We start from the raw sequence: 16,174 nt of genomic DNA on the forward strand, positions 1-16,174 counted from the left end.
CGGTGCCCTGCACGCCGGAGGCAGCCGGCCCCCTCCTCCCTCCTCCCTCCCTCCAGTCGCGCCACGTCGCGATCCCGGGGCGCTCCGAGCGCGGCTCGCGCAGCCCGCGGATCCCCACGGCAGCCGCACCGCGGCCGCCCGCTGCCCTCCCGCCCCGTCAGGGGCCGGGCGGCCGCGGGCCGCGCTCCAATGGGTGGCGGGGGGCCGGGCCCGGCGGCCCGCCCCTGCCCGCGCCTCCATAAGAGCGGAGCGCGGCGCCCCGCGCCCGGCGAGCCGAGGCGGCCGAGCGGGCGCTGGGGGAGCGCGGAGGCCGCGCGGCCCCGGGGCGGTGCGGAGCGGTGCGGTGCGGGCAGAGCCCGGCTCCCCGGGGCGGCGGCGGGGGGGCCGCAGCTCGCCTCGCCGGGACGGGGCGGCGCTGTGCCCGCCGGGCAGCCGGGGCGAAGGCGGGGGTTGCTCCGGGATCCTCGGTAAGAAGTCGCCTGGGACGGGAGCGGGGAGCGGCGCCGCCCGCGGGAGCCTCGCCCGGAGCCGCGCGTCGCCTGGCGGGGGCCCGGAGCCATGGCTGAGCACGCGATGATGTCCGTGAGCCACGGCGGCGCCGGGCTGCAGAGCTACCGGATGGGCGTGAGCGGGCTGCAGGGGCCGCCGCAGCACGGGCAGCACGTGCTGAGGACGCTGCCCGCCGCCGGCCAGATGGTGCCGTACGGAGGGGCCGCGATGGATGGCGCCGTGAGGCCGAGAGCCACCCTCGGCGGACAGATGAGCCACCACCAGATGCAGAACGCGATGATGTTCAGTGGCCCGAGCCAGCAGCAGCAGTACATGGGGCAGGTGGGCACCCAGCAGCTCATGGCTAGCATGCACCTACAGAAACTCAACACCCAGTACCAGGGTCACCCGCTGGGTATGAGCAACGGGCCCATGGGAGCTGGTGCTCAGCAGTACAGAGTGGGGCCAAGCCAGCACCCGGGCATGCAGCACGTGCCCTCACCGGCGCTGACCTTGAATGTTATGGACACTGATCTCATAGACGAGGAGGTTTTGACATCCCTTGTCCTGGAACTGGGGTTGGACCGGATTCAGGAGCTGCCAGAGCTGTTCTTGGGACAAAACGAGTTCGACTTCATTTCAGACTTTGTTAGCAAACAGCAACCCAGTGCCATCAGCTGTTGAGGGGTTTTGAGCTCCTCCTTGTGTCTTAGTGGTTTTGAGTTTGTTTATAACTTCCTTCTCCACCTGCCATCCTCCTCCCTTCCCATGCCTTGCCCTGTCCTGGATTCCTGACCTCCCCAAAGAGACAATCATCGGACACTGGCTTGCAATGGATTGCTTTTCTCTTCTGTGTGGTTTTTCATTTGGGAGTTCCTGGGGAGGGGGTGTGTACCCCGAACAGAACAGACCAAGAGCTCTTGCTGTAGAGCTGCCTCTAAATGGCATTAACAGGATTTCTGGCTTAGTAGAAATAATGAACTTACGACTTTCCACAACTAGGCTTTGAGCACAGGAAGTGATGGGCAGCTGGCAACCCTGCTGGTACCTGGATTTGCTGGGGGATTCTCTGGTGCCAGCAAAGTTAAAGGACCCCTGAGAGAGGATTGTCTCCCTGCCTGGTGCATGGTTTGAAACAGTTTCCCCTTGCAGACATGGGTGGGGCTAGATATTTCTTGGGACTTCTTACTGTGACAGTAAAAAGGTCTTCAGTCTTGTCTGTTCAGCTCAGAAAGGGGGCACTTCCCTTCCAGCAAGCTTTTTTTCCGTACTGGCTGAGAAAAATAAACTATGCCTTGGGGAAGGGTGTGCGTAGGTGCCTGAATGTTCATTTCTGTGAAACTTCAGATCTCTGACCCATACAGCTAATCAACTGTAAAATTTACTGAGCGTTTGGGCTGATTTAGGCATAAGGCTTAAAGCTGCAGTCTAGCTCCACTTTTTTTCCACCTCTGAAACCAAATAAAGACCATGCAACTGTATATTCCAGATCTAATCTTATTTATTTTTCCTATGATTATTTATTTGCAAAGGGCTCCTTTTGTTATTTGGCTTTGGGACTGCTGGGAGTGATGCATGGAGAGTACTGCAGCTTTAAGATGCTGGCTTCAAAAAAAGAAAGCCTGGGATAGTTTTCAAGCTGCTCTTCAGGCAGTCGCTTCAACGCAAGGTCTTTATGCTGAACACACTGGGCTGTGTAAATCCAACACCCTTCTGAATGTGATAAAGATGACTTGATTCCTAATTCCCTTACTCAGAAAAGGTTAAATGTGAGAGCTAGTGGGGTTTTGTTTCCTCTGCTGTCTCTTGTTTCCAGGCACTGTGGAAAGCTCCTGTTAACTCCTAGTTGCTGCTGCCCCCTGCTGCTGACAGCTTCTGGCAGCTGTCATTCAACGACCAAGTGAGAATGTACAGATGAATTTGCAAATAAAAGCTGAAACATCTCCAGTGTGCATTTGTTTAGTGCTTGTCTCTGGCACAGGTGCAGTGTTGAGCACTGGGGAGAAGTGGTTTGTTTTCTTGTTTTTTGCTCTCATCAGTGGGCTGCGAATCCAGTCACTAGTGTTCCCAGCCTGACCCCTAAGCTGTAAGGGTTGTTTGTAGTTTAATGCTTGAACTAAGTCAGCCCTTCAGGTGTGACTGGGAGGATGGGATGCTCTTCCTCTGTACTGAGGGTAGTTTCCCAATGCGGACGGTGGTTGCCCTGTCACGGTGGCTGCTGCTTGCAAGCTGTGCAGTCCTACTCCTGGCTGATCCAAGGTGCCCAGAAAAGAGGATGGTGACGCCTTACGCTTCTCTCAGACCAAGTGCAACTCTAACAGCTGGGTTGCAGCTATGCTAAGAGATCTCTGCTGCTGTTTTCTATACCACGAAGGCTCTAAAATTCAAGACAGCCTTTGGGATCTCTTATTCCTCCATAGCTGAGATTTTTCTTTCTAAAGGGCTGCTGACCAGTCTTCTTGCAATTCAGGAATATTCCAGGGATATTCTACTGTCTTGTAGAGATGGGGCAGTGGGTGCTGTTATTGAAGTGGCTAGATAACTTCGACCACACTTCAGATTCTCAGATTGCCTGTCACTGTCCCCTGGCCCTGTTCCTTGCACAGCTCAATAGCAAGTGTTAAAGTCCTGTCCTCTCCTTGTGAAAGCTGTTGGTGATTATGCTTGTGCAAGCTGGAGAGCTGATCAAAAAGTAAATGGCAGGACTTGTGCTGCAAGTGCAGAGGGAACTGCTTGGGCTGTTTAAGACAAAGAAGAACTTTGCTTCTCTTCACAGAGTTTGCACAGAGGTTGTAGTTAAGTGGCTAGCAGTTGGTGACTGGTTTTATTCCTCAGAGTAAAAGTAGCTGAACCCCCAAATTAACAGGCAAGTTCTAGGCTGTCAGGCGTAGTTGGGGGGCAAGCAGGTTGTGTGATACACTATCGTGGCCTGTAGTGTTACAGCTACAAAGCAGGGAACCGTGTCCGCCCCACAGCTGCAGGACTGTCAACTTCAGTATTCTGTGAAGTGGTTTCCCAGGAACAGGAACACATTTCTCTGTAAGAAGTATTTGGCATTTGATGCAATCTGGACAGAGGAACATGTCTGCATATCCTCTTGGCTCTGTCTCTACATCCTGTTGGAAGGCTGTGCAGTGCAATGTTGGTTTAAGTCAGAGCACAGGAGCTGAAACTACCAGAGATGCAGAGTGACTGGAGGGTCCCAGTCAGAATTGTCTTGGGAATTTGTCCTAGCAGGCTTAGTTGAGTTTATTTCAGTGTCAAGTTTTTTGTTTTTGTTTTTGTTTTTTTTTTTACAAATACAGACTTCAGAGCAGGATTGAATTCCTCAAGTGTGTTACCTCTGCTTTTCCCCAAAATATAGTGCTATGGTCAGCCTGTGTGATTTCCTAGACATCTCAGGCCAAAACCATGTATGGTTTCTGCTAGGGGTTTATTGCTAGGTGTTTTCACTGGGTTAGACTGGATGAGTCCAGCCATCACCTCCTTCCTAATGCCTTCTTGGTTTAGGTGCAGTTTCAACTACACTTCTTCATGCTGCCTACTTTGTAAGCCTCGTGTTAGTCACACACGTCCTGCTGCAGCAGTAGGAAGTGCAGCTTGGGCTGCTCTGTTCTCCTTCACCCTTCTGCCTGACAGGGAAATCTGGCCATCCAGGTTTCCTGGCAGGGTGGCTGGCACGGCGCAGTGAGAAGTGCCAGGTGGCATAATGGGGAGACCCAGCTACCTGGGTCTGCAGACTAGTTTCTTGAAGTCATTCGAGATTATCAAAAATGCGTCTGTGCTGAACTCTGCCTTTCTCAACAAGCTGTCACTGACCGGCAGCAGGGTGATGCTCCAAAGCACTGATGTCTGTAGGGGGCTGGCAGGCACCACAGAGCGCTGCAAACCATTGCTGAATGACAGCACCAATCAGCCTGGACGCTGAGGACAAAAGTGGCCTCCATGCAGGATGTGTTCCTCCAACCCAAAGACGACTCCTTGTATCGTGTGTTTGTGTGCACAGAAAACAGGTGCGAAGCACCTCTGATCTTGGCTGGACCCTCTGTTACAATCCAAATAGACTCTGTAATTGTACCCATGGAGCCTGGACCTTGAGGCAGCCTCTGAGAGTACGTGAGCGTGAAAGTACGGAAAGGCATATACACCCCTGTCTGACCACACGTGTTCTCAAGGTGACGGAGTCTGCTGGTAATGCTCGGTGGTGCAGAGTAGCAGAGGACTGGAGAAGGATCAGCTAATAGTGAGTGACTGGGCAATAGGGTGAGCAATGACTGGTAAATATAAAATGATATGTGTAGAATTGATCTTTCTTGACTTCACGCACAGTGCTGATCTCTTAAACTAGCTACAGTCCCTCAGGAAAGATCTTAGTGTTATAATGAATATTCCCATGAAAAAATCTTAGCGTGCTGTTCAGCAGGAGACAGAAAAGCAGCGGGAAGGCTGGAAGTCATTTCTCTCCATTAGGAGAGAAATAGAAAGAAGAATCAAACAATGAGTGTCCTACAGTATAAATACACAATTTAGCTGCATCCTGTGTACTGTCTGTACTAGTGAATTGTCCCAAATGCTGGCCTTATTATCACAAAAAAAAAATGATAACAAAGCTAGAGAAGCTGTAGAGAAAGGGAAAACACCTGAGGCAGAGAAATGTTTCAAAAAAAAAAAAAAGCCCAAAAATACACTGTGACTCTTCAGTTGGGAGGCAAAAGACTGGGTGGCAAAGTTTGATAAAACAAGTAACAGGGAAGGTGAGTAGGGAATGATTTTCTCCAAGTGTAATGGAAGGTATCTGCTGATCTCTGCAGATTTAGGTACTGGAGGCCAGGTTCACACCTGAGTGAGCAGAGGTATCTCTTCATGCAACATGTAGCTCAAAACTTAAAACTCAGTAAAGCTCTTCCTGACAGTGATTGCTTGGGGGGGACGGGGGGAGGACGACACACGTTACATGAATTCTTCTGTATGATCAAAAACCCAGCTGACGGTTAAGAACTGTTAAGAGCAGAGTAGGAAGCTCCGCAGAGGCCATCCCTGGATGTCTGCATGGATCACCTCCAGCTTGGACATTGTGTGCTGTCCTCTTCCTACCGCCTCCCTGGCTTAGAGGAGAGGGTGGAACTGGGAAAGGTTCAGAGAAGGGCAGCTAGGGTGTTCAGAGTTGTGGGGCAGCTTCTGTGTCAGAAGCTAACCAGAACTTCTGTTCAGAACCAGAGCTAACCAGAACTCTGTTCAGAAAGGATCTGAGAAGTGATGCCGTTGTTCACTCTTCTGCCTGTGAGAGAAATAAGCATCAATTATAATCCTAATAATAATAATAATAATAATGGCAATAATAATAATAATAATGGCAAATTACAGATCCAAAGCAAATTGAAGGAGGTGGGTTTTTCTACAGCAGATGGTTGGGCTGTGGGACTCCACTCGACAGGACATCGTAGATACGCAAGGTTGCTGAGGGTTTGAGGCACAGCTGGACAGCTTCCTGAAAAAGAAATCCATGGAGGGTTTGTAAGCACATTAAAAATGTCTCGCTTAGGAGGCTGCAGAACAAGAGAGGGTTAAGAACTGGAAAACTGGCCAGGGCAGTGACATGTGTGCTTGCCTTATACCTGTGTTCTTCCAAAGCCATCCACTGAGGACAGTCTTGGAGGCAGGATATGAAACTAGACAGTGTTTTGCCTGACCCAGGACATCCCTTATGCCACAGGATGTGATAGGTGCTGAGACACGTGGCTTCAAACAGCAGATAGACAAAAGACTCGAGGAAAAAATCCACCTAAATAAAGATCCTGGTTTTGATCCAGGATGTTTCTGAGCCACAGATCATTCAATGCCAGAGAGTGAACCTGGGAAGGAGCACTGCAAGCCTGCCAGGCTTCCCTCTGCCCTAGGCGCTGCTGTCAGACACACCTCAAGGCAGCACTGTGTACCCCAGGAACCTGCGCTCTGACAAAGCCCAGTGTGTCACCCATCCGTGTGTGGATCATCCCTCGCTGTCCATAACCAGAAATTTGGATTAAGATGATAACTGCTGGGGAAGGCCAAGGCAAAAGTCCATCTAGCCCTGGAGAGGAAATTTGAAAAACCGGGTGATTGTACATGGTCCTTATGATGCTCCCTCACAGGTTTTGGGAAGTAGTGGTCTGAGGAGCTCCTGAGACACACATTACATCTTTACCATGTTAAATACACAGCTGTGGACCTAACCTCCCTAAGCATACATTCACTTTTTAATTCATTGATATGTTTTACTTCAGCAGTATCTTTTGCCAATGAAATCTGCGAGGGAGTTATGAAGGTGTAAGCAAACTCTTCCTAAGATGCTTAAGCTCTGTAAGCTCTGCAAGCAGCAGTTTTGTATCAAGCTGAGGTTCCAGACCAGCTCACACTGAGCTGTGCACCCCAGAAAGAGAAACAAAGAGAGTTAAAGCTGGCCCAGCGCAATGACCTGAAGCACATTCCCATCTCCAGCTACAGACATTGCTACTAACAAGTTATTTGCTCCAGTAACTCCTTTTCCTTCTTACTTTGCAGTCTCTTTTCAGAACACACTGGACCAGGCAAGATATTTCCAGATATTTCCAAAATTACGAAATATCACTTTGTTTCTCTGGAGAGAAAGAAACAGGTTTTGCACACATGCATTTGAGAATGATGTAAAATCCTCCCCTAGCATATGAGACAGTCACTGCTCAGAATAAGGAAGTTTTGTAGGCACTGTACAGCCAAGGCGCTAGGAATCCCCTAAAAATCTTTTGCTGTATATCATGCTCTCTGCTGGCCTGCACAGGAGATAAAGCATCCTGGGTAAGAGGGAGGAAGTGATAATGCAATTAACTTCAATTAAGTATGGATCCGTAGTCAGTGCACACAGCTTCCACAAACAAGCTGCCTACCTTCATACAGGTGACTCTTCTGCATATCAGGGGACAAGCCAAATCCTTCTGTGGACATAAACAAAATGATACAACAAATGAACCAACTTTGAGAGAAAGACTGATCCCAGGTCTGGCAGGCAACTTCAGATGATGTGTAGAGAAGCGGGAGTCCTTCACCCAGACACAGGCTGCTGTGATCTGGAAGAAAATTCAGCTTCACGAACAGGCACCAGCACTAAGTGCACATGAAAACATTATACACCTGCTGGGCCCGGAACGACAGCTTTGGTGAAATGGCTCTTCTTTTCCATCTGAAGGAGATTTCTCAAAGAATTGCTTTCATTTCATTCTCTGTTGAGAGCTGTGGGAAGAAGAGCTGCTCTCCGAGCCCTATCCTACGTGCACTGAGGATAGGCAGACCACTGGGACAGGAGATCTGTGACTGTAGCAAAGGATGCTAGAGGCTTTTGTGGCTTCTTCTACAAGAGCCCTCTTTGGATGGCTTGGGGCTTTGCAGGAAATGGCAGTCAGGCATCTGCTAGCTCGTGTGGTGTACATGGTACTGCTAACGGCACTGAGTAGGAATGAAAAAGAAGAGCTGACACAAAAGTACCCCCATACGAGCCAGGACATGGGAAAAAGTGGGGTGCCTGCCATAGCTCATCTGCATATCCACCTGGATCCGCAGGAGCCAGCCATGGGCTCAGGGTCATGCACACAGATACATGGAAGAGGGTCTGAAAGCACCAGCTGTTGGCTTGATGACTTGAAATTTTATCTCTCTTTTGTGTCAGCAGCCTCATGTGTTCTCTGGTCTCTGGATCATGGGGAAGGGCATCACAGGCAAGAAGAGAAACAGAGAGGGGCTGTGCATCACTGAGCTGAGCCAGGCAGGCAGGCTGCAATCTCTTGAGAATGTTACTGTGGAGAATTCATGGAGAGTAGTCCCACTTTGCTGAACCCCAGTTCTCCGACTGAGGCAGGGATTCCCAGGAGCTTCCACATGTCCCTGCACGAATGGAGATTAGGAAAAGCAGCTCTTTGCCAAATTCAAGCGATATACCAGAGCCAAAGGGCTGAGCCCACAGTAAAAGCTTTGCAAGTGACTGCTTTTGCAAGCATCTAATCCCAGCCTGATTCCCAGTTCAACCTTTGCCCTGAAGGAGGAAGAGAGAAGGGGGACTCTGCATCTCAGGTTTCTGATAAAACAATGTTGATTAGAAAACACAGTAGGAACTCTGTGATCCGTCTTTCTGCAGTATTTGTAAGATGAGGGTCTCTTCTGGGGCATTTAGCCGTTCACAGTACATTACAACACTCATGATTTTCAGATGCTGGTTACAGTCTGCCGTTAGGTTGCTTCATAATTGCTACACCAAGGTATGGACCAAGTCCTGCTCTTCCTGTTTCAACTGTAAATAGGAAAGACGGTTGCAGGGCATTAGTGAGTTGAGAGAAGTTTTGACAAGTCGGCCAAGTCCTATTGTCAGTTGTGTGAGTGTGTAGCTCAGATGCAGTGAAAATTTTCAGTCTGAAGAGAGCCATAGTGCATTCTGCAGACTCAGGAATGAATATTATTTCTTTTCCAGATCTGTCACAAATATCCCTGAGTTCACATTTCCAGGGAATTCTGCAAGTTCAGCCAGCTACAAAATTCCATGTCTTACTCATGACCAGTGAAATATCAAGGGGGTGAAAAGACCTCCATTCCTCAGTTCAACAGTTTTCTAGTCTTCTCCCACTCTTTTTTTTTTCCCAAGGTCTTCTTTGGTTCCTAGCCATACATGTTCATCCTCATTCCTCCATCTGTATTTGTTGAGTAGAACCACACTGAAATCTTGCTCTTCCTGCGTGCCTGGAGGGCTGTGTAGTCCTCTCCCAATCCCACTGACACCTCTTCCTTTTTCTGATATAAACATCCAATATGAAGCAATATAAATCCAATACAAACCATCAGGAGAGAGAGAGTTTTATTTCATTCTTTTATTCTCAGCTGAGCACCTGTGTATTGTTTTGGCAGCCACACTGGTCATCTGCACGAGGCTCCTGAGAGCCAGATCACAAAAGCCGGAAGCACATCACTACGGATGGAAAAATCAAAGTAACACTGTGATGCTGTACTGTGAGCAGTGCCAAGAGCAAACTGTGTTTGCAAAGGCGACACAGCTAGGATGGGGAAGGAGCAGTATTTTTAATAATTAAACATATTCTTAGCTTCCTTGGAGCTTCTGACGGGTTTCAAAAGTGTCCCTGGAAGAAGAGGAACTCAGCACTGCCCCACAGAGCTGCTGGTCTGCTGGAGTGGAACAGGGGAATTTAGGAAGAGTGTTGCCCAGGATCCTTTCAAAATGAAATTATATAAAATCCTGAGAAAGACATCTCATGGAGATGAGACTTGAAGGTACCTATTTCCCTCCTTTGACAAGAAAGAAAAGCAAGCAAAGACTTGGAGCTTATGTTGTTATGTTTTAGACATCTCAGAGCAGACAAATCCTACCACAAGCGTGTGCATGGAGTGAACACTGCACACTGCTCAGTGACTTGGAAAGACTGCTAAAAACTGCCGCCGATTTCTGCCAGTACACCCCAAGGATCGTGCTCTTCCAACTAGCACAACTGTTGCACGTGTCAAAAGCAAGACTGCCACAAATGACTAATTTCTCCTGCAAAGCCTTTGCCAAAATCCAGGGCCGTAGACAGAGCTGACAGCACAGTCAAAATGTTTAAGGTTGAAATAGATAATCACTGGAGTTTGGTAACTCCAAAGAGTTATTAAAAGCTGTCAGTGCTATATCATGTCCCCAGCAGATGGTCAGCACGATCTGCTCTGTTTGCTGCTGTCTGAAGGACCTGTGGGTGAATTCGAGACAATGAAAGTAAAGCTGCAAGAGTCCCTGCCCCCCTGCAAGACAAGGCTCGGCAGAGCAGGCTGTTTATAAATAGCCAGTTTCAGGAAAAGGCACTTTCCGTTCTGGTGTCAGTACATTCTAAAGAATAAACAGCTTTCAGAGCTGAAAAAGCCCTCCTTATATTTTCAGTATGCAAAACCCTGCATCTGCCTCAGTGTGCTCAGCGGGCGCATGCATTCAGGGCACGCAGGCAGCAGGAGCCCCCCAGCCCACTGGTTCACGTCGTGCACAAAAGCATTCGCTGCACTTTTTACACAGCCACTGGGCAGAAGGGAGGCTCATTAAAGCAGGATGCTCAATCAGTTCCTTCATTTCTGCACTGCTGACCAGGGTTGCGTGAGATCTCTGAAGAGCACGAGCGTGTTGGAGGAGTATCCATGGTGTAAGGGTACGACCTTTCATTAAAAGACCTTACAGCACTTTCACAGGTCACATGAGTTGGAACATAGGCTAAAATACGTAGTATGCCAGGAAAATAAATAAATAAATAAATAAACGTAGTGTGAGAGTGGCAATGAGAAAGCTAGGAGCAAAGGGATGGATCCTGCTGCTCCTGATCCATGCAGGAACTTCTTTACGGACCTGGTTTAAGTCAAAGTAGCTCACAGGCCTCTCTATTAAACAGACAGTTCCTGAAATCCTGGCACCTTCTGAAAAGCACATCCTGGCTTTCCCTTTTCTCTTCTCTGAGAGCAAGGGACTATTTTGATGCCTGAGGGGTAGGGGCTGGAAGCGGACAGGAGGGTTTTCCAGGCGGAGGGGGGTGTCTCCCACCGCCCTCAGCACCGAGGGCAGGCAAAGCCCCACGCGCAGCAGGGCCTGCTTCCAGGCCAGGGCCCGAAACTTGGCTTTCGGTAGTCGGCAGCGTGAAGCTGAGGAACACGGGGACACGCTGCAAGGAGGGCTGTGGCACCTGGTGCACAGGAGGCTCAGGGGCCACCAGAGGTGAAAGCGGGGCCCCGGCACCACAGCAGCCGCGGTACCGGCACAGCCGGCAGGCGGCCAGGCCCCGGCCCGGGCACCCGCGGCCACCCAGGAACTGCCACGGGGCGCTGCTGCCGCCCGGTGGCCCCGCTGAGTTTCACAGCCCAGTCCGGGTGCGGTACTGGGGGAACTGGGTGCTGGGTGGGTGCCCTGGGTCATCGCTGGGAAGTGGGTGCCGGCCCCCTCCTTCCCGTGGCCGCCTCGGGCTGTGTGTGGTGGCAGTGACATCTCTGCATTTCGCACCCACAAAAACCAGAGCGAGCAGCCAGGGCCCTGGTAATCCTCCTTGTCACCAAGGCAGGACGCACTGCAAGCATACTGCTGTTAACGGGATTGCCCTCAAAGCTGTTTTGGGAGCTTTAACACCTTCTGCAAAACTACACCTCTACCCCATGAGCTCCCTATGCCCTATCTCCCCACCACTGGTGCAGAAACGGTCCCGGTACCCTGCCATGGGCTCTGCTCCCGTACTTTCCTTCAATCAACACTGCTGCAGCCTTTCCTGAAATAAATCCAGGCCAACAATCTTCTTTTCTGCCTGGTGTTGGGACTGGATATTGCTATAAGCACAGTGGGAACACAGAGGTCTCACCAAGCCATGCTATGAGTTTGGTGGAGATTGCCTGGGTGCAAGGCCACTGTCTGGTACAAAGGCACCAAGACAGCTGACAACTCCATCCCCTCTCCATTTCATCCACACAGACTCCAGAACAGTCTCTAGTTTTAGAAATTTCCCAAGGATTTTGTGGCACCACAGAAAATTAAGGCAGTGAGGTCTCTGCCACAGCTTGACATACACAGCCCTCTATGCCAGCACACACCAGGTGGTCAGCCACGCTGTCGCCAGCGCCCTGTCCTCTGCTTCCACTGGTGACAGCCATTGAAGCCTGGGATCCTGGAGACGGACCCTCCTGTAGAGCTCCACTATACAGCTGTTCTGCACCTACAGCCACCTCCAGCACAGTCAGGAAGATCCTCCAACTCAGAGCAGCTCAGATTTGACATGTCATTTGAAGACACAGCAGAAACACAGGTTGTGCTTAGGTGACATACCCAAGCAGGAATGAGTGCACGATGCCTAAAAAGACTTCCAGGGCTTTCTAGACCCACTTCTCAATGCTCAGATTACATGCGCCTAGGGAACAGCTGTCTCTCCAACCAGCCAGCCTCCATGACCTGCTCATTTCCAGCCAGAGAGCACTTCTACCTGGCAATGAGCTACTTCCCACTGCTGGTCAAGAACAGTAAGAAGCAATTATGTGTAATCACCTCCAGAGCAGAACTGGTCCTCAGAAGCAACACTGTGATCACCTCCTCACCTGCCAAAAGGGCTGTGCTCACTAGGAATTCCATTTTGCACCTATGCACATCTGCAGTCTCAGAAACAAAAACAGCAGACAGAATTGCAGTTTGCTGGGCTTCCGGGCATCACTTCAGTTGTGACAATCCATGATGCTGCTCTCTGTATTTTTCCTTCTCTGTATCCTCTCTGCTTACAAATCTTTTTTTCAGTTGACAGGTCTGTTATGCATCCAGCCAGATTGAGATGACATATTCCACATCCTGTTTCCCTCTCAAGAGATAATTCCAGATTAAATTTCTGTTTATGAAGATGTTTGATAGATCTCTGAAGACTCCATCATGAACAGGCACTGCAGGCACTCTGGATGTGGTAGTTATTTTCGTACATGATTGGATTTAGCCAATGAAGAAAGATCCTAAATTCATGGTAGCAACATGTAAGCTAGTGACTTTTGTTAGGGCAATACAGCGTACAGATAGCTGGGCTTGAATCCAGTCAAGGCTTCCTTATATGTGCATGCTCTCTGTGCTGCCTGTTCCATTGCTTCCCACAGCATTTTTTATTTTTTTTGGGGGGGGGGGGGGTTATTCCTTCAGCCCCATGACAAGCATGCCACTGAGATGGGACTAATCTTCCCTGGAGGGCTGGAGATATTTTTTTTTGAGATACATCTAGAAACTAGGACGAATTTACACTGATGAGTCTGTAGGTAAAACTGCAGTGCAGGTGAAATCCCTATCGGGCAGTAGCAAGCGCTGTCGGAGAACCTGCGCACTGCCCTGGGCTGCATATGCCACAAGGTCCCTCAGAACCAAGGGATTGCCTGCATGGTTTTTTTTACCACTTATATGGTCTGCAGTCTTGGTTTCTCCATAGTGGTCCTGCTTCACTGAAGAAGCGTGCAAAACAAGATAATGGCAATGACTGCATGCTTGAGGAGTTGGTTCTTCAAACACTGAAGAATTCTCCGCTCTGTGCTTACATAAAACGGCTGTAAACCTTTTCTTATAACTGGGCTTTACTTTTTCCACAAGGATGGACAGAATTGGAGGCAGGAGATCTTGGTACACAACATGGATTGATTTTACAGTCAACGGTTATGCCTGCTCTTGATGAAAGACCTTTGTATTTAGAGTAGGAATTACCTGGCATCAGGAAGCCTAAGTTGTGCTCCCTCCCACCCCCATGGATCAGTCAATGTGTGCAGTGAAATCTCATGACCCAGAGATTCCCTTCTTTTGTAATTAACATTTTATTGGTGACATGTTCCCTCCCCCTCCTCCCCCCCAATAAATAAATAAATAAAAACATCTCACAGGGCATAAAAGCAACTAGATAAGATGCTGGTTGCTTTCAACAGACAATGTGATGTGTAAATTATCAGTTCAGAAATCTACACAACAAAGCATGTCCATCTTCAAGTGACTGGCTTTTTGTCTGTCACCCCTTCAGACCTGACACTGGCAAAACAGAACAAAAGAGTAAGAAAAAGATCGTTTTTTCTTGTATAGGAGTATCATTATTCCTCAAAGGACAGAGGGAGTGTGGGATTTCAAACAACAAATGCACCACACTAAAATGGAAGTTCTTTCAGAAAAGCAGCTCACCCAGTAAAGTACACTGTACATCTCAGCTGCAGCCAAACAATTCCAGTGTCATCACAGATCTTTGGAAGCCATGAATCTGTTGCAGTCAAGAAGACAGAGATCCGGATTCTTATTGTAAACTTATGTGAGAAAAAAAAAAAAAATATATATATATATATATATATTAAAGTGCTGCTTCTCTTTTTCAGTGTTTATTTTCATGTCCTGACAATGGTTTGCTTATTTAGTTCTCTAAAAGAGAACACTTTCAGAACAAGTTACTTCCTACCACAATTCAGCACCTCCAGGTGTTTGCCTTTCTTCAATTTATTTTAATAAATCTTTCTTAGCAATATAATTTTGCAGGGGCAGGAGGGAGGATTACATCTTCTACTTTGTTTGGAATTTACTATATTCTATGTCAAGTTAATTTCTGTTACGAACAGGGTCAATCTGGGAAATGACTGTGCTACCCTGTGCATTCTCCATCGCTTGCCTTCTTTGTCATAAGTCCTACTTGTGTTCACTGAAGACACATTGACTTGTCAAATGTCAGTGTGTGTGCTACCACTCAGAATCGGCACATATTTGTCTGTGTGCTGCGTCAAGCAAATGAGCAGTCAAATCAACTTCGACAAACTGTTCACATGCTTCAGTTTAAATAAGTGCCTATTGCACATACAGGTCTGGGTTTTTTAAGCAAAAATTAAAACAGAACAAAAAAAAATCAAACTAATTTTACAGCCTTGGTTTGAATAAAATTAGTTGTCCAAACAAACAAATGATATAACTGATAATTTAATTTAAATTGCTCTGCTCTCTTGAAAACAGGCTTTCCCTAGGAGCCAGTATGTGTGTGTTACATTTTCAGATGCAATTCTAAGCAGTTGTTTGTGGAAAGGAACGACCCCAGGCACCAGGACATGCTGGGGACCACCCAGCTGGAAAGTAGCTCTGCAGAGAATGACCTGGGGGTCCTGGTAGACACCAATTCAAACAGGAGTCAGCAGTCGGTCCTTGCTGCTAAGGCTAATGATATTTAGCTGCATTAGACCAAGCGTCATCAGAAGGTCAAGAGAGGTGATCTTTCCCATCTATTCAGCAGTGGTGAGCCAAAACCCTGACTAGAGTATCCAGTTCTAACCCCCAGTACAAGAGAGACATGGGCATACTGGAAAGTCTAGTGGAGGACCACCATGATCATCAAGAGACTGGAGCACCTCTCCTGCGAGGAAAGGCTGAGAGAGCTGGGACTGCTCAGCCTGGAGAAGAGGAGGCTCAGGGGAACGTATCAACGTGTATCAATACCTGAAGGGAGGGTGCAAAGAGGACAGAGTCAGGCTCTTGTCAGTGGTGTCCAGTGCCAGGACAAGAGGCAATAGGTACAGACTGGAACACAAGAGGCTCCACCTGAACACCAGGAAGCACTTCTGCACCGTGTGGGTGACTGAGTGCTAGTAAGAGGCTGCCCAGAGAGGCTGTGGGGTCTCCCTCCTCGGAGATGTTCAGAAGCCGTCTGGACTTGGTCCTGGGCACCCTGCTCTAGGTGTCTCTGCTCGGGCAGGGGGTTGGACCAGATGGACCCAGAGGTCCCAGCTAACTTCATTCTGTGATTCTGTGAGGGTACTCATAATTGTCTTTGAGAACACTATAATAATGGAAAGAGAAGGGATAAAGTTTAATCCTGAACTGCTATGTATGCTCTACTTTTAAACAGTTATTCATTATTCCCCCTGTGTTTTATTGACTAAGGTGCTGGTCTTATGTGGCAAGATTTTGGTAGCAGGGCACTGCAGGGGAGGGCTATGTGAGAAGAGCCCAGAAGCTGCCCCATGTTAGATAGGGACCAGTTTCAACCAGGTCCAAAAGGGACCCACCGCTGGCCAGATCTGAGCCATTGAGCGATGCTGGTTGTGTCTCCATGAGAGAATATTTATGAAAGGAAGAAACTACTGCACAACAGCAGCTGGGAGAGAGGATTGAGAAACTGAGACAGAAGGAATCCTGCAGACACCAAGG

The 16,174-nt window shown here is 48.8% G+C and overlaps 1 protein-coding gene across 1 annotated transcript; it reads left to right on the top strand.

Moving 5' to 3' along the window:
- Nucleotides 1-265: 265 nt before the first annotated feature.
- Nucleotides 266-2,436, top strand: CITED4 (Cbp/p300 interacting transactivator with Glu/Asp rich carboxy-terminal domain 4). The gene has a single exon (XM_080566771.1). It carries the CDS (start codon nt 559-561, stop codon nt 1,171-1,173), a length of 615 nt encoding a protein of 204 aa, XP_080422897.1. The 5' UTR covers nt 266-558; the 3' UTR covers nt 1,174-2,436.
- Nucleotides 2,437-16,174: the final 13,738 nt, after the last annotated feature.

The sequence above is a fragment of the Anser brachyrhynchus genome, assembly GCF_964034855.1.
Source record: "Anser brachyrhynchus genome assembly, chromosome: 24".
In the NCBI taxonomy this organism is placed as follows: domain Eukaryota; kingdom Metazoa; phylum Chordata; class Aves; order Anseriformes; family Anatidae; genus Anser; species Anser brachyrhynchus.